The sequence below is a fragment of the Hipposideros armiger genome, unplaced genomic scaffold, assembly GCF_001890085.2.
Source record: "Hipposideros armiger isolate ML-2016 unplaced genomic scaffold, ASM189008v1 scaffold_466, whole genome shotgun sequence".
In the NCBI taxonomy this organism is placed as follows: domain Eukaryota; kingdom Metazoa; phylum Chordata; class Mammalia; order Chiroptera; family Hipposideridae; genus Hipposideros; species Hipposideros armiger.
In genome coordinates this window covers 996,594-1,023,786 of record NW_017731816.1, presented here as the reverse complement: position 1 = coordinate 1,023,786, position 27,193 = coordinate 996,594, and the positions used below count along the sequence as shown (strand labels likewise).

At 49.9% G+C, this 27,193-nt stretch overlaps 3 protein-coding genes across 4 annotated transcripts in view; 2 read left to right on the top strand and 1 right to left on the bottom strand.

The window, feature by feature from the left end:
- Positions 1-9,186, top strand: part of CATSPERG (catsper channel auxiliary subunit gamma) — a 32,465-nt gene extending 23,279 nt beyond the window's left edge. For both annotated transcript variants that reach the window (XM_019666328.1, XM_019666327.1), the window contains 10 exons: positions 22-140; positions 276-356; positions 444-500; positions 5,966-6,122; positions 6,327-6,390; positions 6,523-6,618; positions 6,900-6,989; positions 8,421-8,513; positions 8,601-8,700; positions 8,786-9,186. In XM_019666328.1, the coding sequence (XP_019521873.1) occupies positions 22-140; positions 276-356; positions 444-500; positions 5,966-6,122; positions 6,327-6,390; positions 6,523-6,618; positions 6,900-6,989; positions 8,421-8,513; positions 8,601-8,700; positions 8,786-9,052 (1,124 nt within the window). In that variant the 3' untranslated portion in view covers positions 9,053-9,186. The remainder of the gene's footprint in view (positions 1-21; positions 141-275; positions 357-443; positions 501-5,965; positions 6,123-6,326; positions 6,391-6,522; positions 6,619-6,899; positions 6,990-8,420; positions 8,514-8,600; positions 8,701-8,785) is intronic.
- A 6,346-nt stretch (positions 9,187-15,532) lies between these two features.
- Positions 15,533-22,014, top strand: PSMD8 (proteasome 26S subunit, non-ATPase 8). Its single transcript, XM_019666215.1, has 7 exons — positions 15,533-15,936; positions 16,889-16,961; positions 17,091-17,193; positions 18,592-18,757; positions 19,719-19,819; positions 20,953-21,064; positions 21,779-22,014. The coding sequence occupies exons 1-7, from the start codon at positions 15,574-15,576 to the stop codon at positions 21,914-21,916; spliced, it is 1,056 nt and encodes a 351-aa protein (XP_019521760.1). The 5' UTR covers positions 15,533-15,573; the 3' UTR covers positions 21,917-22,014.
- Positions 22,015-22,785: 771 nt separating this feature from the next.
- On the bottom strand, positions 22,786-25,756 carry GGN (gametogenetin). Its single transcript, XM_019666260.1, has 2 exons — positions 23,746-25,756; positions 22,786-22,953 (listed from the first exon to the last, which is right to left on the bottom strand). Exons 1-2 carry the CDS (start codon positions 25,617-25,619, stop codon positions 22,836-22,838), a joined length of 1,992 nt encoding a protein of 663 aa, XP_019521805.1. The 5' UTR covers positions 25,620-25,756; the 3' UTR covers positions 22,786-22,835.
- Positions 25,757-27,193: the final 1,437 nt, after the last annotated feature.

Genomic DNA, 27,193 nt, shown 5'->3' with positions numbered 1-27,193 from the left:
TCACCCCCGTGCTCTAAACAGGCAACAGCTTCCAGCTGCAGAGGCAGGTGGAGCTGGGCGTGGTGCTGTCCAATCCTAACTGCACTGAAGCGGTGGTGAAGCAGAATGTCCTTACTGATAGCAACTCGGTGCTTTTCTGGGTGAGACCAGGCGGTGAGGAGGTTCAGGGGCAGATCTCCCGGGGCAGTGGACCTGTTGGAAGCCCGCGGTTACTTAAATCGTCCCTGAGTCGTCTGGCACGCCTGTTGACCCCCTTATTTTCGTCCCTACCCCAGGTTACGCTCAGTGATAACAGCTTTTGCTTGAACCAGGATATTAGTGGACATCACCTCATGAAGACCTCCATTTTGGTCAAGGTGCGGTCCAAGCCTGGAGAGGAGGGATGCGGATTAGGAGAAAGACGGCCCATGGGACTCACCATCATCATCTGCTTCTACCCACAGGTGGCGAGCTCGGCTGGGCACTGCTTCCAGAACACGATCCAGGGGCCCCGCATGCAAGTATTGGCGCTTGGGGTACTGGGCCCTGTGCTGGGAGGGAAAGGTCGGGTGGAGCCTCCACAGGGTTGATTCTCCTGGGAACCCCACCCACCTCATCATTCCTTTCATCCTTTTCTGTTTTCAGAAAGGTCTGCCTTTATGGTTGTGTAGAATGCACCCAAGCTTGTATGTTCCTTCTGATACTTTTCTGCAGGGAGAAGTAAAGTATCTATGACACAGGACTTCCTTTTCCAATTGGCACAAAGGCACTGTGTGGCCAGCTTGGCCCTTCTTTGACATGTCACTGTTGATTTGCCCACTCACACATGCTTTGTTCACGCCTTTGGTCCTTGGTTCTTCACTTGCTTACTCATGCAATAGCCCCTTCGCCCAGAGGCAGACACTGAAGCTCAGAGAGGTGCATATTTGAGGTCTGACAATTAAGTTCATGAACTCATCCTAGAAAAAGTGCCACATACCTCATTGCTGAATAGCACTATGGTCACCTTCGAAGTACTCCCCTTGGGAAGCTATGCACTGATGCCAGCGCCTAGTCCACCCTTCAAAGCAATTTTGGAACTCTTTCTGGAATGGACATCAGAGCTGTCGTTGTATTACCCTAGATGTCCTGAATGTTATCCACATGTCTTCCTTTCAATATTTTCTTTATCTTGGGGTAAAGAAAGACATCATTGGGGGCCAGATCAGGAAAGTAGGGGGGGGTGTTCCAATACAGTTATTTGCTTGCTAGCTAAAAACTCCCTCACAGACAGTGCCATGTGAGCTGGTGCATTGTTGTGATGCAAGAGCCATGAATTGTTGGCGAAAAATTCAGGTTGTTTTCGCCTAACTTTTTTACGCCACTTTTTCAGCACTTCCAAATAGTAAACTTAGTTAACTGTTTGTCCAGTTGGTACAAATTCATAATGAATAATCCCTCTGATATAAAAAAGGTTAGCAACATTGTTTTGACTCTTGATTTGGACTAACGGAACTTTTTTGGTTGTAGAGAATTGGCTGGCTTCCATTGTGCACTTTGACACTTTGTTTCAGCGTCGGATTGGTACACCTATGTTTCATCACCAGTGATAACATGGCCCAAAACATCATCTTTTGCCTCTCCAAAAGGTCTTGGCAAACTTCGACTCTCCTTTGCCTTTGTTCATCGATGAGCTCCTTTGGGACCATTTGTGCCCACACCTTTCTCATGTCAAGATTTTCAGTTAAGATTTTCCTAACTGTTTCTCTATTGTTCACTTGGCCTGCTATGCTCCTCACAGTCAGCCGATGATTTGGACGCACAATTTGACGAATTTTTGCAATGTTTTTGTCAGTTCTGCTTGTTAGTCACAGCCCTGACCTCTCTTCATCAGTGATGTGTTCTTTCCCTTCAGAAAAACGTTTGTATGCTGCTGTTTTCTTCATGGTATTACCCCAAACTTGGACTAACTTGTCCCTGATTTCATTTCCACTCTTTCCAAGTTGAACAAGAAATTTAATGTTTGTTCCTTGCTCTAATTCAAGCTCAGACATTCTTGCAACAGCACACAAAAACACGCAACAACAATAATGAACGCCACTCAGCAAGACACCGCCACACGTCGACGCGAACACAGCTGTGAGACACTGATATACCAAGGTTATGAAACCTTACCAAGCTGTTTGTACAGTGCTGCCCATGTAAGTGCACGGTGGCAAGTTCATGAACATAATTGTCAGACCTCGTATCTGCTCAGAGTAAGTCAGGGAGCTAATAAATGGTAGAAGAGGGACCTGACCCAGAGGCTTTGTTCTCACCCAGTTTCCAGCAGACAGACCCTGGTGCTCTTCCCTCCTGGCTTGGTATGACCCTGGCTTGGCAGTAAAAAAGGGAGTTGTAACAGCCCTTATCTCCTTGGATTACATGAGATAATCTGGGTCAAGCGCAGAGAAGAGTGACTGACCTCAGCCTCCATAAGAGTTTAATGTTATGTTTAATGATAGGCATCATTTCCCTCTTTATCATAACCCTAGAAGGTCAAAGTTAGCACTCCCATTTTTTACCTGGCAGGTTCCTTCTGGGAATCTAATATGTGACACACTGTTAACAGCAAAAGGTTGGAAACAACCTAAATGTCCTTTAACAGGGGAGTGGTTAAACAAATTACGGCAGTTCATGCAATGGAAAATTATGCAGCCGTAAAAAAAAAAAAAAAGAAATGAAAATCTCCACATACTGGTATGAAACAGTCTCCAAAGTATTTTACTCTTAAGAGAAAAAAGCAGGGCACACAACAGTGTAGAAAAAACAGCATGAAAGAGATTCATTGAGAACATATATTCATGCTTGCTTTTACTTGAATGAAGACATTTTGGAAAAATGGGCAAGAAAGTATTCATAGTGGTTCTGTCTCTGGGAATGGAGGAGAGGCAGGACAGTTGGAGGACTGGAATGGAAGCGAACTTTTCACTATATATGGGGGGATATATATATATATATATATATATATATATATATATATACATATGTGACCATGTATCCATCTAAAAATTAAGTTAAAAAAAGCCAATGATTAAAAAAAATAATAACAGACAGGGAAACAGAGGTGCTGAAGGTAGTCTGAGCTTTTTCTTCGTATTTTCAGACTGGGGCCTTTCAGGTTTCTCGTCCCTCTTTCTCCCCACCCCCACATTACCAGAGGCATGTGTATTTGGAAGGCTTGGAGCTTCTCTCTGGCTCTCCATGCTGAAAAAAATGAAAACTGGAAGTAATTGATAACTGTGGTTTCTCAGTGTGAAAATATGTTGAATGAAGACAGGAAGAAATGAATTTACACATGACAAGTGCTCAATCAAATTCAATTAGATGAATAAAGGCTTGGAGTGTCTCAGCAGGCCAGCTCCACAGATGGGCCCACATGGCAGAATGGGGCTGGGGCTTGGATCAAGGGGACAGACCAGGAACAGGTTTCACATCCTGTGCCAGAAGCTTAATCATTTATTCAACCAATATTCATTGAGTGCCTTCTGCATGCCAGCATTGTTTCAGGAGCTGGAGTTACAGCAGTGAACAGAACAGACAGAATTTCTGTCCTTGTGAAACTGATGTCGCAGTAGGGGGAGTGTATTCATTCCTAGGGCTGCCATAACAAATTGCCACTAGCTGGGAAGTTTATTTTCTCCCAGTTATGGAGGTCAGAAGTCCAAAATTAGGGTCAATCCCTCTGGAGGTTCTGAGGGAGAATCTGTTCCAGGCCTCTCTCCTGGCTTCTGGTGGTTGTTGACAGTCCTTGGCTTGTAGACACATCACTCCAACCTCTGCCTTCTTCTTTTTTTTTTTTTTTTTTAAGATTTTTATTGGGGAATTGCGGGGAGGGGAACAGCGCTGGGGAATTGGGGGAAGGGGAACAGACAAGTTGCTGTCGTTTTGTTCTTCAATCTAGTTGTGGAGGACGTTGCTTCACTGGCCCAAGCTGGCACCATCATTGTGCTCTTCTCTGGCGAGGCAGATCAGTCGCCGGCTTCTGGACGGCCGCTCACTGCGGCTGCTGGCCGCTCACGCTGGCTGCCGGCCACACGCGGTAGCCCATGGCAACCCACTGCCACAGGGACTGCAGCCTACGCCGCCGCCGGCGACTCACGGCAGCCCAGCTCCAGGTCGAGCTGCCGTTCAGCATCTTAGCTGTGGAGGGCAGTGTCACTGGCCCTCCTATGTGGGATCCGAACCGGGGTCCTCTGGCATCCCAAGCGAGTTCCTAACCATCGCGCCACTCGGCCGGCCCTCTGCCTTCTTCTTTACAAGGCCTCATCCCTGTGGGTCTGTGTCTAAATTTCCCTCTTCTCATAAGGACACAGGTCATTGGATTAGGTCCCACCCTAATCCAGTATGACCTCATTTTAACTTGATTACATCTGTAATGACCCTACTCCAAATTAGGTCATATTGTCAGGTACCACGGGATTAGGACCTCTACATATCTTTTTGGGACACACAATTCAACCCACAACAGAGAGTCAGACAAATAGCAAGATAAATAAAAGATATTGTGTGTTAAGAGGTGACGAGAGCTAGGACGAAAATAGGCACGGGGCATGTGATAGGTCAGCATTTTTCATAGGATGGCTCAGGGAAGTCCTGGCCGAGGAGGAAACATTTGAGCAAAGACTTGAAGGAGAGGAAGAAGTAAGCCATGTGGTTACATGCCAGAAAGGCATGCCAGCAAGAGAAAATGGATGGCAGAAAGGCCTGGAAATGGGAGTATGTTTATGTGTTAGACTAAAAGAACATGGAGGAGCAAGTGTGGCTGGATCAGGGCAAGCAAGGAGGAAAGTGGCAAGAAATGAGGTCACAGTGGTGATGGGGGCGGATAACAGGAGGCCTAGTGGGTCGTAGTGAGCAAGATGGCACCACGGGAGGGCTTTGAGCAGAGGAGTGACTCAAGTGATCGTAGGGTCCCTCTGGTTGCATGTAGGGGACAGATGGGCGGGGTTGGAGGGTAGACCTGGGAGGAAACAAAGTTAGGCAAGCAAAGGTGGGGCAAAGGAGTGGAGGGATTGGGGCAGGGAATGGCTCTGTTTGGAAGTCTTGAGACAACAAGCTTTCCAGATGGACTGGATATGGGGATGAGAGAGAGGTTTCCAGGATGAGGCCAAGGCTTTCAGCCTGAACATGGAGGTCTGAGGTGCCATTAGCTGAGATGGGCTATGGATGACTAAATTGGAGAGGCCCATTAGAACTCCCAGTGAGTAAGTGGTTGATAGGTGTAAAGTCTGGCCCAGGCCTAACATGGGAAGTGCTTAATCTATGGCCACCTATCCCTCTCCATAGTCACCAACAAGCCCAGGTCACAGTTTCCAGATGCCCATGTCCCTTTGACAATTGGGAGAAACTCTTGGGCCTTACCCCCGAATAGGCCAGTAGCCACTTATTCTGAAGACAATGTAACTGGGGTTCCCTTACTCCTGGCCCCACATCCTGGGCTCTACTTCCCTTATATATCCCATGCTTCCCCAGGTCTGTTGTTTGAGAATTCAGGCCCAACTTCAGCCCTATAAAGTCAGACTAGGAGTTAGATGTTCCATAGGTGTAGGTGTTATTGCTTTTATATGTCTTTTTCTGGACACAGCTGGAAGCTACCTGGCTGAGTTTGAATCCCACCTCTACCACATACCAGCTGTGTGGCTTTGGGTGATTAATGAGATGTTTGACCTCCCTGTGTCTCACTTTTGCCATCTCTAAAATGGAGATATTAATAGTCTCTACCATGCAAGACTGTTTTAAGGGTCAAATGCATTTAAGTATATCAAGTGCTTAGAACATCACCCAGTGCCTTGCCCACAGTAAGAACTACATAAGTGTTTGCAGTTATAGAGTATTGTTTTAAGGAAAATAATGCTGGGATTGTCCCTGGTGAGGGTGAGCCTAGCAGGTAGTGGTGGTGTGTGTGGGAGGAGGGATGTCCTCCTCGCCCCACCCTCCAGCGCCAGGCTTTTCTCCTCCCACTCAGGGCAACTTGATGGTGCCACTGTTTATCGGCTGCCCCCCGGGCAAACGTCTGGCCTTTGACATCACCTACACTCTGGAGTACAACCGCCTGCAGAACAAACACTACTTCGACTGCGTGCACCTCGACCCCGAGATGCCCTGCTTCCTCTTCCGTGATAGTGGGTGTCCAGTCCCCTCCTCTGCCTTGTTCACTGTCCTCTGCCCCCATCACTTTGCCCTTCTGGCCTTTCCTCCCTGCCTGCTCATCTCCCCATCCATCCTCTGCTTTTCCCTTGGTCAGTGTTCTTTCCTCCTCTCTCATCCTCCATTTCTCAGGCCAAGCTAATTTCTTCCCCTTGCCTCAACCCCCTCTGATCCCACAGTCTTCTACCCCTTCTTCTTGATCCAAGATTTGGTGACAGGAGACTCTGGCAGTTTTCAGGGCAGGTAAAGGCCTGGTCAAGCCAGGGGCTGACGGAGAGGGGAGGTGGGTAGAGGGTGGAGTGGAGGCTGTGTGGTAGAGCTGACACAGGACTCCGGACACCAAGGCCAGTCAGCGTGCACCTCTGTTCCTGGCAGCTACGTGCTGAAGGTGGTGGGTGGCGGACCCACCCTGGACACCATCAGGGAATACAGCGAGGAGGAGATCTACCGCTTCAACAGCCCCCTGGACAAGTAATCCCTGTGGGACCCCGCGGCCCATAATGGGGTCTTCCTTCCCCTGCAGATCCCACCCGCTTCGCAGCCACACCTTACCCTCGCTGCAAGCCCCACCCACCTCGGTATCTCAGGCCTCGCCCACAGCAAGTTCCTAGGATCCCACAAACTCTTGCCCCACCCACAATGTGAGACCCTGCCCACGAAAGGCTTCATTCCCCTCCTCCCCCTGACACACACACTGCTGGCCTCCCGCTGTGCTCGCCCTACCCCCACTGAGGTTACCTGGTCCTCCACAGCACCGACAGCCTCATCTGGACTACAAAGAACACAACGACCACCAAGGACTTGGCCTTCAACATCATGTCCCACCAGAGCTTGGGCATCGAGTGAGTGCACTGCCCGGCTACAGGCCCCCTCACCCCCCACCTGCCCATAATTTGTCGGGTCTGTCCATTCCTTCTGCCTATGGGAGACCTCTTGATCCTCAATCCACACTGACTGTCTTTGTGTTCCTCAAATGAGGCTAACCTTTACATAAGCTGAACCCTCTGTTGCAGTGCTGGTCCCTCTCACTTTTTCTTTAGGCCTTTGTTCAGATGCCTGTTTATCCAGGAGGATTTTTCTGACTGTTCTAGATGGGAGAGTGGGCTCTAACGTTCTCCTGTGCTACCCCATCCCAGCCCTGACCCCTCTGGCAGTCACTGTCTCCTGCGGGGGCTTTCTCTCTTATAGGTCCAGGTCCTGAATAAACTCAACATAGTATTTGTGGAATAAGACAATGAAAAAATTAATTAATTCATGGTAGGCATTTATTGACATTTGAGTGGAGGTCTTGATGAATGAATAAAACAGTGGAGGAACAAATTAGTGCATAGGGACTCAATTTTTGATTCAATGAAAGGAAGAAAATGATGCCATGAGCAAGTGAAAGGAGTGAATAAACAAAGTAACCAATTTGCATCTAGTCAGTATTCAACCTATTTTTTTAAAATAAATGAATAAAGGAAAGAATCAATTAATGACTTTGTACCTAGTAGGTGTTCAAGCTGTATTTGTGGGATGAAAGAATGAAGGCAGGGCCAGCCGAGTGGCGTGTTGGTTAAGAGTTGGCTTGGGACGCCAGCTCTGAGCAGCAGGGCCCCGGTTCGGATCCCACATAAGGGCCAGTGATGCTGCCCTCTACAGCTAAGATGGTGAACAACAGCTCCACTTGGAGCTGGGCTGCTGTGAGTCGCCGGCAACGGTGTAGGCTGCAGTGGGGCTGGCTGGCAGTCGGCATGCACTTTCGTGAGCCATCGTGAGAGGCCGTCCAATGGCGGGCGAGCGACTGCCTCACTCAGGAAGAGCGCAATGATAATACCAACATGGGCCAGTGAAGCGACGTCCTCCACAACTAGACTGAAGAACAAAAGGACAGCAACTTGTCTGTTCCCCTTCCCTGATTCCCCAACGCTGTTCCCCTCCCCCAATTCCCCAATAAAATCTTTAAAAAAAAAATGAAGGCAGCAAGGAATAAGCGAGGAGTTGGCACATAATAGGTGTACAATTCATAATCTAGATGAAGGCATAGTAACGGAGGACTTGACAGATGGGCATGTGAGGCAGGAGGAAATGAATGAGTAAACATATGGCCTGTCGCTTGCTGCTCGTTCAGCCAGCCGTATTGCATGAATGGATGAAGGAGTGAATCAGAGAAGAAGGTATTAAATTGTACCTAGTTGGTGCCCACCCAGGGTTTGTGGGGTGGAAGGAAAAATCAGGGGTTGGCCTGTGCTAGGCATGATTTGCAGCACAAGTGCCTGAACTTGGGCCCTCAGGTGGCTGTGTCTGGAGAATTCCCCATGCCATGACACCATTCCCCATAGCATCTTCGCCCCTGAATTCTTCTTCAAGGTGTTGGTGAGCAACAGGTGAGCCAGGCATATGGCCCAGGTGGGGTCAGGGGCTTCCTGTGTGGTGGCTGACTCCTCCCCAATCCCAAACCCCTCCTCCACTAGAGGTGTGGACAAGAGCACCTACTGTGACTACCAGCTCATCTTCCTGCTGCATATCCACGGGCTTCCACTCAGTGCCAAGCGGGCCCTCTTCATCCTCATAGTGAGTGGCTTTCCAGGAGCTGCCCTGCGGGGTGGAGGTGGCCCCCAAGCTTCCCACCCATGCCTGTTGTGTGTGGCGCCCACAGGTGTCAACCAGCGTATTTCTCAGCCTGATCTTCCTCTACATCATCATCTGCCTCCTGCTGCCCCTGGTGGTGAGAAGCTGCAACATCCTCCGCTGGAAGATCAACAGCATACTCACCACAGAATCCTACTACACCCACAGCACCTCTTCCAGAGTCAGCAGCACATCTGGGACCAATGCCAGTGTTAGCTCCAGAGACAGCTCCAAGGTGGCACAGAAAAACAAGGCTGCACCTGAGGAGGAAATGGTGAAGAAGCCACTAACCTGAGCCTTTTACCTGCCCCACCCAACCCCCACCCACCCTCATCCCTTACTTCTTGGGCCATTTTGGAAATTCAACCTGTCACCCATCCCAAGCCTTCCTTTCTGTTTTGCTTGAATTTTTGCTTCTCCTTCAGAGCACACAGCCACATAGGTAATTAAAATATACCAAATTCCTTCTGTGCAAGCTAGTAAAGAGTGGTTTCTCCATGTGTCTGTCAACGCAGCCCCTCCCCAGGGTGCCCCCAACCTCTCTGCAGTCCAGCAGTGTCCTCCATGACCCAGGCCTGTTGCTATGGCCTGCATTCTGTTCTAATTGTTCAGTGCCCAGGCTTAGTCCCAGTCATTAAATGTTGTGGATAGTAACTCCTATCTGGTGTCTAGCTTAAGGAGGGGACTTTGGAGAGGTTAGGGTCTTTGTTTTATTGCAAGTAGCAAAAATTTCACTCAAATGGTCCACATGGATAGGGTAATATATGGGTTTTGTCAACATAGGCTTCAGGTACAGTGTGATCCAGAAGTCCTCAATTCATAGGATTCTGGCTCCATTTTTCTGTAGCTTTCCCAGCTCTGCCCTCCTCTGAGTGTGGTCTCTGACCTCAAGCCAACCCCTCTCACAGTCTGAGGCTGCACATCCACGTGTCTTATTGTCCAGAGAAAGAAAGGGCTGGAGTTCCAACGTTCCCAGGCTGTCAGTCCTGTCAGTCACTCTGATTGGATGGGGTCATGTGCTCACCATTTTACCACCCACTGCCAGAGGGATTCGACCTTAATTGATTTAAACCAGAGCCCATGCCTGGAGCTGAGGGCAGTCAGTCTCACCCTAATCTCATGGTCTCTGTGTGTGTGTGTGCGTGTGTGTGTGTGTGTGTGTGTGTGTACATATGTAAGGTCAGTTCTTGCCAGGATACTGTGCTGTCAAGAAGGGGAAGAGGAAGCTGAAAGACAAAAAGCAAATGCGCCTTTATACTCCACTCCCTGTCTACCCAGTGAGCTCATCTCCAGCCTCTGCCCAGAGTTCTCGGGCGAAGTGACTATAGGAGTCCTCTGACCACTTCTCTCCACTCCTCCACTCTAGGAATAGCGGCCCAGGGGGCATACACTCTGAGGGGACATGAAAGCAAACAGCCAGACCAGCTTGTCCACAATGAGATAGCTCCAGAGCAGGCAAGGCCGGAGGTCATGTTATGGTGCTTGGGAATTATCAGAGGAGCACTCAGAGCTGAGAAGCTGAAGGATGTGGTCAGATTTTAGAAAGATGCCCCTGGCTGCCTGTGGAGGATGGCTCAGGACTGGAGGCAGAGACCCCCAAGGAGGCAGTAGGCCAGGGACCTAAGCAGAAGAGGATGGTGCTCAGGAGGCCTAGTGAATGGGCCATGGGGGTGGTGAGCCATGGAAGGAATGAAGCATTTAGGAAAATGCCAAGACTCTGCCCTGGGTCCTGGGGGACAAAGAGGCTGTCCATGAGATGAGGACCAGAGAGAAGGAGCAGGTTTGGGAGGGACACTGAGGCCAGTTGGGGTCATGGTGGATGTGGGAGGTCTGAGAGACTTCTACGGGAGGCTATCCAGGAGATAGCTGCAGAAACCTCAGACCTGGGGCTCAGGAGGGAAGTCAGGGATGGTTAAGCAGCATGGAACAGTAGTCAGCAGTACAGACTCAGCTATCAACGAAAGTAATTGCATTGATGCAATTAGAGAGAATGTGATGAGATAATATTCTGTCTTGACCTGTCTTAGTTCAGGCCGCTACAACAGAATGCTGTAGACTGAATGGCTTACAAACAACAGAAATTTATTTCTCACAGTTCTGGAAGCTGGGAAGTCCAAAATCAAGGTGCTGGCAGATTTCGTGTCTGATGAAAGCCTGTTTCATGGTTCATAGACTGTTGTCTATTTGCTGTGTCCTCACACAGTGGAAGGGGTGAGGGAGTTCTCTCAGGTCTCTTTTATAAGGGCATTGATCTCAATTATGAGGGCTCTGCTCTCATGACCTAATCACTTCCCAAAATCCCCCCCTCCTGATACTATTATTTTGGGGGTTAGGTTTCAACATATGAAGATTTTTTGGGGGGGGGGGAGACACAAAGGTTCAGACCATAGCAGGTCTCTTTTCTTGGATTATTGAATAATCTTCATGATGTTCTATCAGGAAAATACTATCATTATCCTCACTTCACAGATAAAGAAACAGAGGCTCAAGTGTGCAAACATGTATGATTACATAAAGCCTGAAAAGGCTTTCTCTAAAATTCAACATTCATTTCTTATATAAAGTCAAATAGAAATGTAAGGAAACTTTGAGCATGATTATCAAATTAAATGATTACCAAAGAAAGATGGCATATGACATAAGGTACTTAAATGCCATTGTCATTAAAATTGGGAACAAAACAGGAATGACTCACCACTGTTTCCAACATTGTGTTTGGAGGTTTTAGCTAATAAGATAAGAAAAAAAAATAACTCTACACATTGGAAAAGAAAGGACAAAATTTTCTTTATATGTAGAAGAAATGTTGTGTAGTTAGATCATCCAAGTGACTCCTGTAAGAAAAGAAACCTAAACAAATTAAGGCAGTTTTAAAGTCTTCTATAATAGGACAACTGTACAAAATCAATAGCTTTTCTTGGTACTAGGACCAAAAATTCAAAATGAAAAAATAAAATTTGTCCTAGGAATAAATTTGTCTGGAGAAGAATAGGACTTAAGTGCAGAAAAGTATGCAATCCTGCTGAAAGATTGTAAAGCTTGATATAAACAAGTTATTGAGAAGATGCATATCCCTAGATTGGAAGGTACATGTACATTCTATGAATGTTTCTAAAAATAGCACCAATATGTATGAGTCTTTTCTCACTACAAAGGGAAATTTTGGATCCAATTTTGGCTAGCAGCCATTTCCACACAATATCAAAGAGTAATCAGCTCTACATGACAGGACAACCTGACAAAACCTGATAATAGCAACCAGAACTGGCAACATCCATGTGTGCAAGGTCTATTGGCTAAGGAGATTCCCACAAAAGTGGGAAAATTCTGTACACTGGCATCAGGGTTCCATCAAGTCACCTCATGAGCCAGATAAACACATCATAATCCTACATTGGCCAAATCAAGATATGTTTTAAATATCACGATATCCATTCCTGGCCAAGACGGAGTAACAGATTAGACTTACTCTCATACCTAAAACAATTAAAAAAAGACAAAATACATAAACAATGGTTTTCAAGACATTGTACACCAATGCAATGAAGGCCGGTGGTCCCTGAGAGATGGGAAACAAATAAGGTGAGTCCTATAGTTGCCCTAGCTTACTGTCTTGTGTGACTGTCCAGGTCAAGGTGCAGGGAGGGGCACCGAGGTGGAACCTGGAACACACTGAATTGAGATGGAGATGGAAGTCTGGGAAGACCAAGGCAACTAGCATCATAAGACAGAATACTGAAGATAGGAGAACTGCAGAGAGAGAAAATCCCAGAGATCTGCAGAGCACTGATCAGTGATCAGAGAATGTATATGAGGGAACTACGTGAGGCTGGGGGGAAAAAAAACATTCAAAAGGATTACAGGGAATAATGACAGACACTGTCACTGGGGACAGTACCTAGTCTCACCAGCCAGACTGTTAAACCTCATGATTCATGGAGCACTGGGTAGAATACTCTGGAAGTTCTTGCCAATAGTAAGGGATTATTGGCTCTGGATTCAATACTGCTCTGGATCCACCTAACATCACATAAGCAAATCTGAAGCATCAGACTGTTTCCAATGAACTTAACTGCATCTCAGGACAAATCTCAAACATATTTATAGGAATCCAAAAAAATATCCAGCCCCCAACAAGGTAAAAGTCACAATGTCTGGCATGCAAGTAAAGATTACCAGGCATGCAAAGAGACAGGAAAACAATACCCATAGTGAGGAGAGTAGTCAATTGAAACTTACCTAGAAGTAACACAGAATTAGCAGATAAAATATTAACAAAATATAAAAAGAGGAGAAACAGCAGCAGCAGCCTGGGAGAAGGGAAAACAGGCCTAGTTCATTAGTCCACTGGAGTTGTCAAGGACCTGATGAATCTGGAGGCCTTGTCTGCATTACAGGCAGGAAGAAGTGGAAAAGGCTAAAGGGGACCTGATAGCCCAGTAGGTTCCTTTTAAAAAGTTTCTCAGGGCAGCCGGTTAGCTCAGTTGGTTAGACCTTGTCCTCTGAAAATGTGAGTCTGTGTGCTTGGATTGATTTGGAGTTGCCTTAAGAGACTGTCACAGACACTTGTCTTGGTTTTGGCCTATCAGCAGCAACATTAATGAGAAGATTTAAAGAGACAGGACCTCCCCCCTTCCTATTTGAATCTGGACATATAGAAATAAGGGAACAGAAATGTTAGTGACCACACATAACAAGGAAAACACACCTACCAAAAATAGCTTGGAAAAGTCACAATCTGATGGCTCCAGCCCTCAATAAGCAAAACTCAGCAACCTCCAAAAAGTGGGAGAATCAGGCCTCCAGATTTATTGCATTATAGTACTCAGGATGTCCAGTCAATGACAAAAATTACACAACATACAAAGAAACAGGGAAGTATAGTCCATTCCATGAGAAAAAGAATTTGATACATACCATTCCTGAGGAAGCCCAGGCATTGGAATTACTAGTCAAAGATGTTAAATCAAGTGTCTTACATATGCTCAATAAGCTAAAGGAAACCATGGACAAAGAACTAAAAACAATCAGGAAAATAATTTAGGAAGACATCATAAAAAGGTAGAAATTATAAAAGGAACAAAACAGAAATTCTGGAACTGAAAAGTACAATAATTGAAATGAAAAATCCTGATGAATCAATAGCAGATCAGACTAGGGTGAAGCAAAGTTATTCAGTCTGAGGAGCAGAAAGAAAATAATAAGAACAAAGGAAAATGAACAGAGCCTAAGGGATCTGTGAGATACTATCAAGCATATCAACATAGACATCATAAGACGCCCAAAAGGTAGAGATAGAGAGAGAAAGGGGCACAAGAAATATTTGAAGAAATAAAGGCACCAAACTTTTCAAATATAATAAAAGGTATCAATCTAAACATCTGAGAGATTCAATTAATTCCAAGCAGGATAAATTCGAAGAGATCCATGCTGAGACATATAGTCAAATTGTCAAAACCCAAAAACAAAGAAAGGATTTTGAAGGTGGCAATAAAAAAGCGACTTATTACATATGAGGGATCCTCAATAAAACTAATAGCTGATTTCTCATCAGAAACCATGGAGACCAGAAGGTAGTGGGATAAATTTAAAGTCATGAAAGAGAAAAACTGTCAACCAAGGATTCTATATCCAGCAAAGGAATGAAGGAAAGGGATTCTATATCCACTCAGCAAGGAAGGAAAAGTTAAGACATTTCTAGATAAGCAAAAGCTGAGTGGTTCATTACGAGTAGGCTTGCCCTACAAGAAATGCTAAAGGAAGTTCTTCAGGCTGAAATGAAAAGACACTAGATAGTAAATCTAGCTAAAGGTTAGGAAAGAAATCTTATGACATCTGCTAAAATGAAAAAATGTTCATATCTTGACTCAGTACTCTTACTTCTTAGGACCTGTCCCTTAGAACTAAAACAACTATATTCAAGGAAATGCATTTAAGGATCTCTATTGCAGTATTGCTAGCAGTGGCAAACAAAGAAATAAACAATAATCCAAATATCAACATGGGAACATTAAATGAATTTGGTATATTCATTCTGTGGAATATTATGCAGTTAGTTTTTTTCAAGTGTCAGAAATACGCCCATTGATCTCCAGAGATGACTTTAATATGTTGCTAAAAAGCACGTTGCTTTTGAGAAAATATGTATTATAGGTTTTGGCTAAAAACTTTTCAAAAAGACAACTTATTTTACATAAAGTTATTCATTCAGTCAACAAATATTTATTGACTGTCAACCACGTGCTGGGAATACAGCCATAGAGAAACATCCCTGCTCTCATGGAGTTGACGTTCCAAATGATGGAGCCAGAGAGTTGGGTTTGAGAAAAAGTGAGGCTGTTGAACAAGCAGGTGTGTTATATATGAAGGAATCAGGAGTAGGGGTGAGGGAAGTGGGAATCCTCCACATATATGTGGCATTTAAAGCCATAAGACTGGATGATTTTTGTAAAGTTTGTGCGTATTTGTATAAAGTTGGAGAAAATGTGGAAGGATGCACTAAGCTCTAGAGTTCAAGTCTCAGCTATTAGTCTCTTGGAAGGTTACCCTGTCTCTCAAAGCCTATTTATAAAATGGAAAGAATAACACAGCTGTCCAAGAGGCTCCATGACTGCCACCTCTTGGCTTCGAGAAACTGCTGAGAAGTTGGAATCTCCAAGACAGAAATCTATCATCCCCAAAGCCCAGGTTGAAGCAAGAGCAGCCATATTGATTACGGGAAGTGGAGAAGAGTTGCGACGGCAGCCACTTTCAGTTAGGGGAGGAGGCGACTTCCGGTCACCATCTTGCGAGACACCAGGCGGAGCTTCGACTGACATGTTTATTAAGGGCCGGGCTTCTAAGGCACCTCCCCGAGAAAAACTGAGCACTAAGCGCGGCGGGCGGAGGCAAGCAGCCGTAGCCACGCCCCCGCCTTTGGGCTCCACCTCCCGGGCCCACTTCCGCCGGGCCAGCGTCTGTAGGCGTCGCTGCCGTAAATCGGGCCGCCTGTTTGCCGCATCACGGAAGATGGCGGCTGCGGCTGTGAACGGGGCTGTGGGCTCTTCGAGCTCTGGTCCTTCGGCAGCCTCGGGCGCGGTTCTGCAGGCCGCGGCCGGCATGTACGAGCAACTCAAGGGCGAGTGGAACCGTAAATGCCCAAACCTTAGCAAGTGCGGGGAAGAGCTGGGCCGTCTCAAGGTAGGATTGGGCTGGGAACGCTACAAGGGGTCTAGACAGAGCCGAGTCCCGGCCCGCGAGGGAGATCGCGGTGCCGACGGGACCAAGACGGGCTGGGAGGTTTAGAAGTGAGACGGGCCTGGAACGGACCAAATGTGGCTCCAGTGTGGGGGGTGATGGAAAGAGTGGTTCTGGAACAACTGAGCGAGAGGTCAGAATTTTGATGCTTGGAGGCCTCGCTGGCTGGAGTGGTAGGATGGGGGGGTGTGAGTTTTTCTGAAGGCAGTTCTGGACGAGACCAAGTGGGGAATGAGGACTGGACAGGGTGATGAAAGAAGGAGGCTGAGGTGATGGAGCGTGTGGTCAAGACCAGACCAAGTTAGGGTCTGAGAGAAATGGGGCGTAGGGTCGCATCTGTGTCGAGTGAGTGGCCAGCCAAGTGTGAGGGCTGGACAATCCTAGGGGAAAAAAACCTCTTGGTAGAGGTCCAGAATGGGGTTCAGGGTGCTTCAGACCAAGAATTTGGCCCATAGTACAAATACTGTGGGCTGGACCAAGTTGCTGGAGGGGGTGTATCAGATAAGAAATGATGTGTGGGTTGGACTATGGGGGCAGGTTATTGCCCATCCCTCCCTAGTGTAGATTTGGGATGGGTGGGTCACCTGGGCCCAACTCAGTAGAAAATTATCTGCCAAAAAGGTGCTAGTGCCCCCCTCCCCCCTTGATTCCATTGGGTCAGGCTCTGAGTGTGTTTTCCCAGTGGGGCTATTAATAATTGTAATGAGGTTATCCTGAATGAGCACTCACAGTGTGCCCAGGTCCTGTTCTCAGTGCTTTGTGAGGACTGACTCCTTTAATACTCAAAACAACCTATGAGTCAGGGATGATGATGAGCTCCATTTTCTAGGTTAGAAAACCAAGGCCTAGCAAAGATAATCATTATTTTCCTTTCATCCTTCCATGTCCTCATCAGCTGGTTCTGTTGGAGCTCAACTTCCTGCCAACCACAGGGACCAAACTGACCAAACAGCAGCTCATTCTGGCCCGTGAGTGTCCCTGGAGTTGGTGTGTGTGTGTGGGGGGGGTGTGGGCTAGGGCTCATGGCAGGAATGGTAGCAGTGGTGGTCAGGAGAGGGACTCAGTCACCTCCTGAGAGCCTGCCCTGTGACCCACAGGTGACATACTGGAGATTGGAGCCCAGTGGAGTATCCTACGCAAGGACATCCCTTCCTTCGAGCGCTACATGGCTCAGCTGAAATGCTACTACTTCGATTACAAGTAGGATGGGCCCTGCCCCTGATTGGGGTTGGGGGGTGGTTACATGGCAGCTCTTTGATCCCTGGTGCCCCAGCCACTTCGGTCATCTTCCTTTACCTGTGAACTCCCCCTTTGCCTAGCCCCATCCCCAGAGGCTGCAGGGTCAGAGGTTGGCCTGGAATTCCTTGAGTCTGGGAGTGTACCGTCCAGCCTCTGTTGGTCTCCAAACTGTTTCTCCTCACTAGTGCAGCCACCATCATCTTTCACCTGTTTTGGCCCCAGCCTTGCCCCCTTGGATCATCACTGCTATGGCATCCAGTAGGAGCTTTGTGACACTAAAATTGGACCATGTTAACCCCCTGCTTATAACATTTAATGGCTCTCCATAACCCTCAGGTTCTAGGCCAACCTCTTTCCTGTGGCCTCTAATGCTGTATCAGCCCTGACCCTTCTGCCTATGTTATGCTTGCTCTCAGGCCTGTCTCTCCCACTGGACTATGAACCCTCTAAAGGCAGAGGGTTCTTGGTCACTGCTGTGTTCCAGCACTGCCTAGCATAGGGCCAGGCCCAGAGCAGGAACTCTTGGATATGTATTGAATATAAAGCTGAATGAATGGTTTTATAACTCAATGGTGCCTTCATGGAATAATGATTAAGAATTTGACATCAGAAGTCAGACACACATGGGTTTGAAACTGATTTTGCCACTTCCTGATTATGTGGTCTTGGGCAAATGACTTTACTTCCCTAAGCCTCAGTTTCCCCCTTAAAGTAAGGGTGATGGTTCTTTTTTTAAAAAAATTTTTTCAGTTAGCAATTGACATGCAATGTTATTTTATATTAGTTTCAGGTATATAACATAGTGGTTAGACATTTATATGTTATGCAGTGATCCCCAGATTAGTCTAGTACCTACCTGGCACTATACGTAGTTGTTGCAACATTGTTGACTATATTCTCTGTGCTGTACTTTACATCCTCATGACTGTTTTGTAACTACCAATTTGTACGTCTTAATCCCTTCACCTTTTCAGGGTGATGATTCTTAATCATAGCTAACACTTATATATTTAATTGGGTCAGGTACTGTTCTATAACTTTATCTGGGTTAAATCATTTGATTCTCTTAACTCTTATTCATTTAACCCACATCTGTGATATGGCTACTGTGGTGATACCCATTTTACAGTTGAGGAAACTGAGGTTGGGTCACTTTACTGAAGGAAGGTCATTTGCTTGGGCTTATATGACCTGTGACTCCTTGCCTCTCCGGGCATAAGTTTCATCTGAAATCCCAGGACTCAGTACCTCTACAAGGAGACAGCTCAGGACAGTCATCAGGGTCCCTGAAGCCTGGAGTGAGGGGCTCGGTAGGTACCTAAGCCTTCTTTACGTTGGTTCCCCCACCCTGGTCCACAGGGAGCAGCTCCCCGAGTCAGCATACATGCACCAGCTCTTGGGCCTCAACCTCCTCTTCCTGCTGTCCCAGAACCGGGTGGCTGAGTTCCACACAGAGTTGGAGCGGCTACCTGCCAAGGACATCCAGACCAATGTATACATCAAGCATCCTGTGTCCCTTGAGCAAGTGAGACTGGGGAAGGGGGAAGAGAAGGCCTGGCTAAAGTGGGTGGTGCAGAGACAGACGTTAGGGAGGGTTTCCTGGAGGAGTGGGAAGGGTTCAGTCATCTTTTAGCCCACAGACTCATTTGCTTATTCGTCTAACAAATACTGAGCCCCAGCTGTGTGAGGCACTATTGTTGGTTTTCAGACTGTACAGTGAACAAAAAAAAAAAAAATCCCTGATCGTGTGGGTATGACATTCAGGTGAAGAAGCAGACGAAAACCACAAAGATTAACTAATGGTCTGTCAGACGTTAAGTGCTATGGAGAAAAATAAAGCAGGAATGACGGGGGCAGGGGTGAATTTTTTGTAAGGGAAGTCAGGGAAGGCCTTGCTAAAAAGAGGAAATTTGAGGAAAACTTGAGAGGGACAAAGAACCCAACCACGTGGGCATCTGGGGAGTCAGTGATCCAGGAAGAGGGAGCAGCCAGTCCAGGGGTCCCAAGGCAGAAACATGCCTGGTGTAGCTGAGGGACAGCAAAGAGGACAGTGTTTCTAGAACAAGGTCAGCAGGGTCAGGGAAGAGCCTTAGTACCTAAGGTTAGGAAGTAGTTCCTAGAGCTGAGGTCTCATGGGAGGATTTGGCTATGGGTAGAGGCTGGGAGAAAGGGAAGTTACGGCAGGCAGCACAGCTTGGGCAAAGGAGGAATGAGGTTGGGGTGGCTCTAGCTCTGTCTCCCTCCTGTGATTGAAAAATAGATGTGATGATTACATACTATCCCAGGGTATACTAGCTTGGGGAGAGAGAGAGTCTGTGTGTGTAATTAAACCAGGGCGGGCTTCCTGGAAGAGCAGGTACCTATGGAGAATGGGTGTTCTAGCAGAGTGGGGATTACAAAGGCCCTGGGAGTATGGTGAGGCCTCAGTGGGTAGCTCCCTGTGCTGCTTCCTCATCCTTTTGTCTTCCCCACCCCGGTCTCTGTAGTACCTGATGGAGGGCAGCTACAACAAGGTGTTCCTGGCCAAAGGCAACATCCCTGCTGAGAGCTATACCTTCTTCATTGACATCCTGCTTGACACTATCAGGTGTGTAGCGGCGGGCCAGGGCCCTGTGGGGTTTGGAAAGAGCTTGGAGTCTGGAGTTATACAGCTCTTAGTTGAATTCCATTCTGACCACTGTGGCCTAGGGAGACTGTGACATCAGTTCTCCTTTTCTATGAACTAGAACTAGTCATGAGATTGTGGAAAACAGCCCTCATCTTGTTCTGGGCTGTTTGTGCATGTGCCCGTACATGTCAGACCTGGAGCATGGACTTGGCTCCCAGTGCCCAGCAGACAAGGACCATACTGCCTTTCTTAGAAGCGCTCCAGCCCACGAGTCATGTGATTTCACCTCAGGTCACCCTGACTGGAGTCCTCAGTTTCCCCTTCTTTAGAATGGGGCCATCAAATCCTGCTAGCCCCTCAGGGGTTGCTGTGCGCACAGGTGACATCGCACAGGCAGGTTGACATGACATTTACAAGTCCCTTGAGTAAAAGGCTGTCCAGGTGGTGGCAGAGCGCCAGATTGAGATGGGTTTCCATTCCTCAGGTAAAGGAGGATAGTTTTGCGGGTTTAAGTTATTTTTAATTATGAAATAGTTTGGCTCTCCAAAATGAGCAGGGAATAAAAAAATGAGGCCCACATACCCACCACTTGGCCAGAGATAAACTACCTTAGAAGCTGATGCACTTCCTTGTCATTGTTTTTCCCCAGAGCTAACTCATTCTCCCGTTTCAGTCACTTGCTGCCTTGTTGGTTTTCTACTTCCGTGTTGATCATAATGCCTCTTGGCAGGGGTGCAAGGAGCCCTGCCTCTAGATCAGATCTGGAAGTGGGGGCAGCACCCTTGTGGGGAGCTATTATGTGAAGAGAGTCCCTCGTGGGAATCCCAAGCAGACTTGCAGACAGCCTGCAGCCCTGGTGGCTGGAAGTGGAATTCAGAGTTTGGGCCTGGAAGCCAGAGAGACCTGGGAGTGGACCCTGTTGTGGCCCTGGCTTTACAGCTCGGGTCAAGCTCTTCCGTCTTTCTCTGAGCCTCCGTGGGTGAAACAGGGCAGATAACATATTCCAGCAGTCAGTGCTGAACTGAAGGTCAGAGCTCACACATGTCAGGCCAGGGAGGACAGGGCCTGGAGCACTGTTGGTGCTCAGTAACGAGAGCCTCATCTTCCCCCAGGGATGAGATTGCTGGGTGCATCGAGAAGGCCTATGAGAAAATCCTCTTCACTGAGGCCACCCGGATCCTCTTCTTCAACACACCCAAAAAGATGACGGACTACGCCAAGAAGGTGGCTGGGGTGCAGGGCAAGGGGTCATGGGGTCAAGGGGTACACTAGCAGCAGTAAGGGTGGCCTGGAGGGACACTGGAGCAAGACTGCCCAGGTTTAAATCCAGCTGTGTGACCTCAGGCAAGTCACCGAACTTCTCTGAGCTTCAGGTTCCATCTGTAGAATGGGGCTAGAATTTAACATGTGGGATGAACTTAGCACAGCACCTGGTACCAGGTGAAGGTGGTTGCTCAGCACATGTTGGCTGTTGTCCTTATCAGAATTCTTTGGAGGTTGCAGCTTTTCCCCAGACTTTGCTTCATTTAGTCTGAGGTATTTGTGCAAAAGCAGTGCCCCTGGAGATGTTGGTGTATGGGGTACAGTAACCCAGTCACTGAGAAGGGTCAAGACCAAGCTGGAAGAGGTGAAACTGATGGTGATGGTTTATAGTTAGTGATCGTTTACTCTGGACCAAACACTATTCTCAGCACTTTACAGGTGTTGATTGACTGAATCCTTACAGCAGACCCAGAGAAGCATGTGATTAGGGTCCTGGTCTCAAATATGGAGAAACTGAGGCACAGAGAAGTGAAGTTACTTGCCTAGAGTGTGTGGGTAGAGTAGGGTTGGTGAAGAAAGCGAACCAGGGCCCACATGGATAAGTGCTGGTTTTCTGGGATCGGGAGGGAACCTGTGTGACCACCCCACCCATCTGTTATCCCTCCCTTTTTGCAGCGAGGGTGGGTCCTGGGCCTCAACAACTACTACAGCTTTGCCAGCCAGCAACAGAAGCCAGAAGATACCACTATCCCCTCCACGGAGCTGGCCAAACAGGTCATCGAGTATGCCCGGCAGCTGGAGATGATCGTCTGAACCCAGCAGGCACTCGGGTGGGGCTGGGCTTGTATTATTGAAAGCAGTTGTAGTGCAGGGTTTCCTCCAATAAAACTGGATGGACATTCTCTTTCTTAGACCTTTGTCTCCCTAGGTAAGGTGGAATGGTAGGGAGACAAGTCCTATCTCTGAAGAACTTGAAAGTTTGAGGGTACTCGGGTCAGCCTCCGTCCAGAGGCCTTTGCTCAAGGTACAGAACATATGCCCCTGACTAGAGGGACTATTACACCCAGATGTGGACACACAGGAGGGCCAGGCCAAGGCACCAGAGTTATTTAGCAAAGGGGATGAAATGTCCCAATTTTTAAAAGTTAGCAATAAATCAAACCAGTTTTTTAAATGACATGTAAAATGGAACCCATGTGCGCACTCCCAGTTTGAGACCCCTGTGGGACGAAAAGCATGGCCCTGGCATAAACTTGCCCTGGTTCCCACCCTTCCTGAGCCATGCTGTGACTTAGGACCTCCCACACCCCCAGCTTGTTTCTTGCCTTGAAATTCTCGAGAGTGTTTCCTTAAGGCAGAGTCCAAATCTGGCTGAGTCAATTGTGGGATTTTCAACAGTCTTCCAGAGTCAGTTTCCCCAGTTGTAAAATGGGAATGATCACTACTACTTTCCAAAGAGCTTGGCACCAGATCAGCTGATGGTATTAAGGGGAATGAGACCATCTTAACCCTGGGCAGATCAGTCTGGATGTTGGATGAATGGAACTTCTGTTACTGCTGCTCTGGGTCCAGCCTCCTTACTGTTTCCAGGATGTGGTGCTTTCATGGAGAGTTCTGTCCTGCCCCACCCCACCCCTTCAGTCCTTATCGGTGACTTGACAGGCAGCTAAGCATATGGATGGTTACTTTATTGTCAAGGAGAGGAAGGCCGAGGCCACTGAGCAGACTGCACTCATTTGGAATGGGTAGCCTGCAAGTCGTAGTGTTCTAGCCCGGCTACCAGGGAGCCAGCCAGCTTGATGGTGGCGACCCAGGGTGGCTCACTCAGGTGGTTGGTGGGCGTGCTCAGCCTAGAGAGAAGGTCGAGTCAGCAGGGCCTGGCTATGTGGCCAGGCCCTTACCCCTTCTAGGCTTCACTTTCCCTATCTGTATAAGGGGCCATGTCTGAATATCCCAAAAGCAGTTTAAGGCAGGGCTATATTTACTTGAAATAGGAAAGGGGTCCCACCCCAGCTGAGCCCCTAGGGGTCCAGGTCAGAGGGTCTCCTAGTGATTCAGGGTCCTCAGGTGCTGGGGTCAGACAGACCCTGGTGACTGATCCTGAGATTCAGTGTGTGGGGGTAACTGAATGATGCACTGAGTGTCTCCCCCGGATCTGAGGACTTGGGAGTAATCTCTTGCAGCACAAGGACTGAGGCATCAGTGCCCTCTGGCGGTCACAACCTTAGGTCCCAGAGTCAGAAGTTGCTAAAGGCTGGAGGGAGGGGAAGGAGACGGGCTAGACCAGGGGCTTTGGAGGCCTGCGTTTATATCCATTTGGATCCAGAAGACTCATCTCCTCCCCTCTCATCCCTGAAGGGTTTGGGACATGGTCACTCTTGGTGCTTTCAGGTACAAGTGTCAAGGCCATGGAGATGGTCAGGCCAGCTGGGATCAGCTTCCCTCCCTGATGGCTCAAGAGAGCCAGGAGTCACCTTGGAGTTCTGGATACCAAGGGGCTGGGCCAAGGTGTTCCCTCTCCTGCCAGTGGTCCTGAAAGCTTGGCCCCTTGCTGGGTTTGAGATGCAGCCAAGGAAAAGGTCAAGGGTCAGCTGAGGTCAGGACTCCTAAGAACTGAAAGACTATCCAGGACCTCCCCTCACCAGGCAGACACGTTGCGTGGCAGGCGGCGATGGTGTGGCTGGTGACGGCAGTAACACTTGCAGGGACAAGAATTAAGCACCTGGAAAGGCGGCCAGTGGCTCGCAGCACCTGTGTTAGTCGTCCCAGCTGGAGGAGCCCCGTCACCACCACTTCCTCCACCGACTCTGTCAGTCACGGTAGCTGTAGTCCCTTCGCGCGGACCATCTCCAGGCGCACCATCCTCACGGGTCGTGCCCCGGGCTGCGCGGGGACCCTTGTTTCTACGCGTGCGGGCCTTGATGGGCGCGGGCGCAGGCAGAGATGGCGCGGCCACAGTGGGAGCTGGAGCCGGGGCCGGGGCTGGGGCCGGGGCCGGGGCCGGGGCCGGGGCCTGGTCCGCAGCTAGGGCGAGAGGCGAGGCGGGAGCCAGCGCGGACTCCAAGAGGCCTGGGCCTGGGGTGGGCTGGAGTGCCGCGGGTAGCGGTGTTAGCTGGAGCACTGGTGGCTGCGGCGGTGTGGGCGGCGGTGCTGGAGGCGGCGTGGGTGGTGGCGTCGGCGGTGGTGGCGGCGGCAACTCCTGTGGGCCGGGAGTCCCGGGGCTCACAGGCTCGCCATTGGTGGGCGCTGGGAAGATGAACATAGGCGGCGCCAGCAGGGCGGGTGCGGGCGTCCGGGGCCCGGGAGTTGGGTGCATCTGCACTGATGGAGGCGGCGGGGAACCCCAGGGCCCTGAGAATGCAGCCGCGCGCCTTCGGGGCGCCCCGATGCCTCTGCCAGCTCCGTTGAAGCGAAAGTGGCGTTCAGGACCATCAGGAGGACTAACCCAGTCAAATTTGGGCTTCGGTCCTGGGAAGGTGGTGTAGGGTGACGGCGGAAGGGCCGGGGCATGGGACGCAGGCGCCGATGGGGGTCTAGAACACCCCTCGCCGTCTCCATTACCGCCCTCTGCTTCCTGGGTCTCCCGAGGGACCTCTCCTAGGGGGCAAGCGGCCCCAGGAGCCAGAGGCCCCTGCTTCAGGGCCTCAGCGTAAGAGATGGCGCCCGAGGTGGAGAAGAATTCCCCTCCTCCGCCGCCCCGGGGCGAGACTTTGGAGGCTAAGGAACTCGACGCTGCGGCAGGGGGCAAAGGGGGACCCGACTTGAAGTTGACTTTACACAGTAGACTCAGGCTGGGCTCTGAGGCGGCAAGGCGGGCCATTTCGCCCTCTCCCGATTGGAGCGGCGCCCCTCCGCGGACCTTGCCGGCCGTCTGGCCCTCGCTGCGGCGCCCGACCTGGCTCTCTGTGGGGGTTGCAGCGGATGTGGCCAGTGAAGGACTGATTTTGCAGTCCAGGGGCTGCCGGTAGGAAGGTGGCGGTGGTGGCGTCTTCCGCGGCTCCAAGGGTGGCGGAGTGAGGGATAGGGCCTTCGGGACAGAGTCGGGATCCTCTTCGGTTAGTTGCCGGGGAGGTGGCGGCAGCGGTCGGAGGCTCGGAAGGTCGCCCTGGCCGCAATGGCTTGCCTCCAGCAGACCGCAGATTCGGGGCACCAGAGTGCCCGTGGGTTTTTGCCACTTAGACGGCTCAGGCCACAGGGTTTCCACGGGGGGCGGGGGTGGTGTGGAGACCGTGGCCACAGCCGCCTCCTCTGAAGGGGGCGTCACTGGCGAGGGCAATTCTAAGGTCAGGGGCAGGGGCGAGGGTGAGGCCTGAGGCTCCGGGGGTGCCAGGCGTCCCGGGGGCGTGGAGTTGCCGGGGAACCAGACGCCCAGCCCGCGAGCCAAACGCATGGCAGGGGAGGAGGGGGTCACCTCGGGCTCCGCCATGGACGTCCGGCGGGAGTCGGAGGAGAGGTCCGAGGCTTGCTGTTTTTGGGAGCCCCCGCCCGCGGATGGCTCCGACTGCACGTTCCCCATTTCTGGCGGAGGTCGGGGACTATGGTCAGAAAAACTTCCGCCAGTCAGTCTGCTAGGGGGACTCGAAGAGGCTGGCTGTAGTTGGTCCTACTGGTCCACACCGGCCCCGCCTGTCTTCCAAGATCCACTCAGGCACTAGTCTCTAGCCGCATTCTTGTTCCCTGTCGACGCTCACGCTTTCTTCCCCATAGCCCCATACAAGCTGCTATTCAGGCACAGGCTCCATCGTCTTAGTATACTAAGGTTTGGTCCCTATCCCCCAGCGGGTCCCTCAGATCACATCCCTACACGTTGGCCACGTCCCCGGTCTCTAAGCTTCAAGACACAGGTCTTGCCCGCTTTCCTGTCTCTCCATCCACATCACTCATGATGGTTGTGTTCAGTAGTCTATAAGGCCTACAACGAGTTCAGCCTTCTCTCTCGGTACTCTAACTCTGCCCCCGATTGTCAGGAATCGGGCCTCATCAACACCTCCTCAGGTCGGGCCCCGCCTCCGCCTAACAAACCCCAAGTATTCTTGTCATGTTAACCCCTCAGTCCTCACCTCTAACCCTCCCATCCCTCTCTCTTGTCGATCATTTGGGTCCCGCCTTCTCCCCGGGCAGCCGCAGATCCTCAGGCCTCACTACTATTCCCACTCAGGGCCCCACCCCTTTTCCCAAGCTCCGCCCTTAGCTCAGAGGTCCCGCTCACCTACTCCTCCTACCGGCCAAAGTTCAGACCACGGCCCCCTGGGCCCAGGGTAGTGAGGGGAAACGGCCGTAGCAGAAAATAACCGAAAAGAACGGGGGTGCGGGTGAAGGCAAGTGGGCGAGGCAGCGGGGCGGACCCCGAGATCTAGGCTCCGCCCCCGGGCGCGAGGCCCCGCCCTCCCATGAGAGAGCTTGAACCTGGTCCCTTATAAACCTGAATCTCCCTTTGAAATACTTGGATGTCTTCTTTCCCGATCCTAAGCCTTGGAGCTCTAGGCCCTATCCCCTTAAGAACGTTCTCCTTAGCTCCTCCCCTTTCAACGCTCCGCCTCTTTCGTTAGCCCCTCTTTCTAAGCCCCGCCCATTAGAAAACACTGCTACGTAGCTCCTCCCTTTTGGATCTCTCCTGCGCCCCACCCCTAAGACAATTTACTTCTAAACTCCGCCCTTTTAGGACCCTGCATAACATTTCTTCCCAAGACCCTCTCCTTCCTTGAGCCCGCACCGAAGGCCCATCCATCGTAGACCCGCCCCCTCCATGACGCACTCGCGTGTCAGAGCCTTTGGCGTCCTCACCCTTTCCTTTCCTGGTCCCTCCGACCCCGCCCCCTTGTGAAAGCTCCCTTCTCGCTCCACCCCCTTTCGAACCCTGTCAGGCACTCGGCCCCTCCCATTTAGAAGCCAAAGCGTAGACCCTCGTCTCTTTAGAGCTGTGGGACCAGGCCATGTCCTAGATGGACCCCTTCCCCACAGCCTCAGAGACCAATGGCGCGGATGGGTGGGAAAGTAGGGGATCCCCTCTGGATCCTGATAAAATGGGGGTTGGGGGCTGTTCACTGGGTCCAGTGCCGGTCTCTAGGACCCAGCGGGCAAGTACGCCCG

Coding starts and splice junctions, on each gene's coding strand:
- PSMD8 (XM_019666215.1), top strand. CDS start 15,574: ATGTTTATTAAGGGCCGGGCTTCTAAGGCACCTCCCCGAGAAAAACTG. Junction 15,937..16,888: donor AAGAGCTGGGCCGTCTCAAG/GTAGGATTGGGC, acceptor TGTCCTCATCAG/CTGGTTCTGTTGGAGCTCAA. Junction 18,758..19,718: donor ATCCTGTGTCCCTTGAGCAA/GTGAGACTGGGG, acceptor CGGTCTCTGTAG/TACCTGATGGAGGGCAGCTA.
- GGN (XM_019666260.1), bottom strand. CDS start 25,619: ATGGGGAACGTGCAGTCGGAGCCATCCGCGGGCGGGGGCTCCCAAAAA. Junction 22,954..23,745: donor CCACGCAACGTGTCTGCCTG/GTGAGGGGAGGT, acceptor CCTTCTCTCTAG/GCTGAGCACGCCCACCAACC.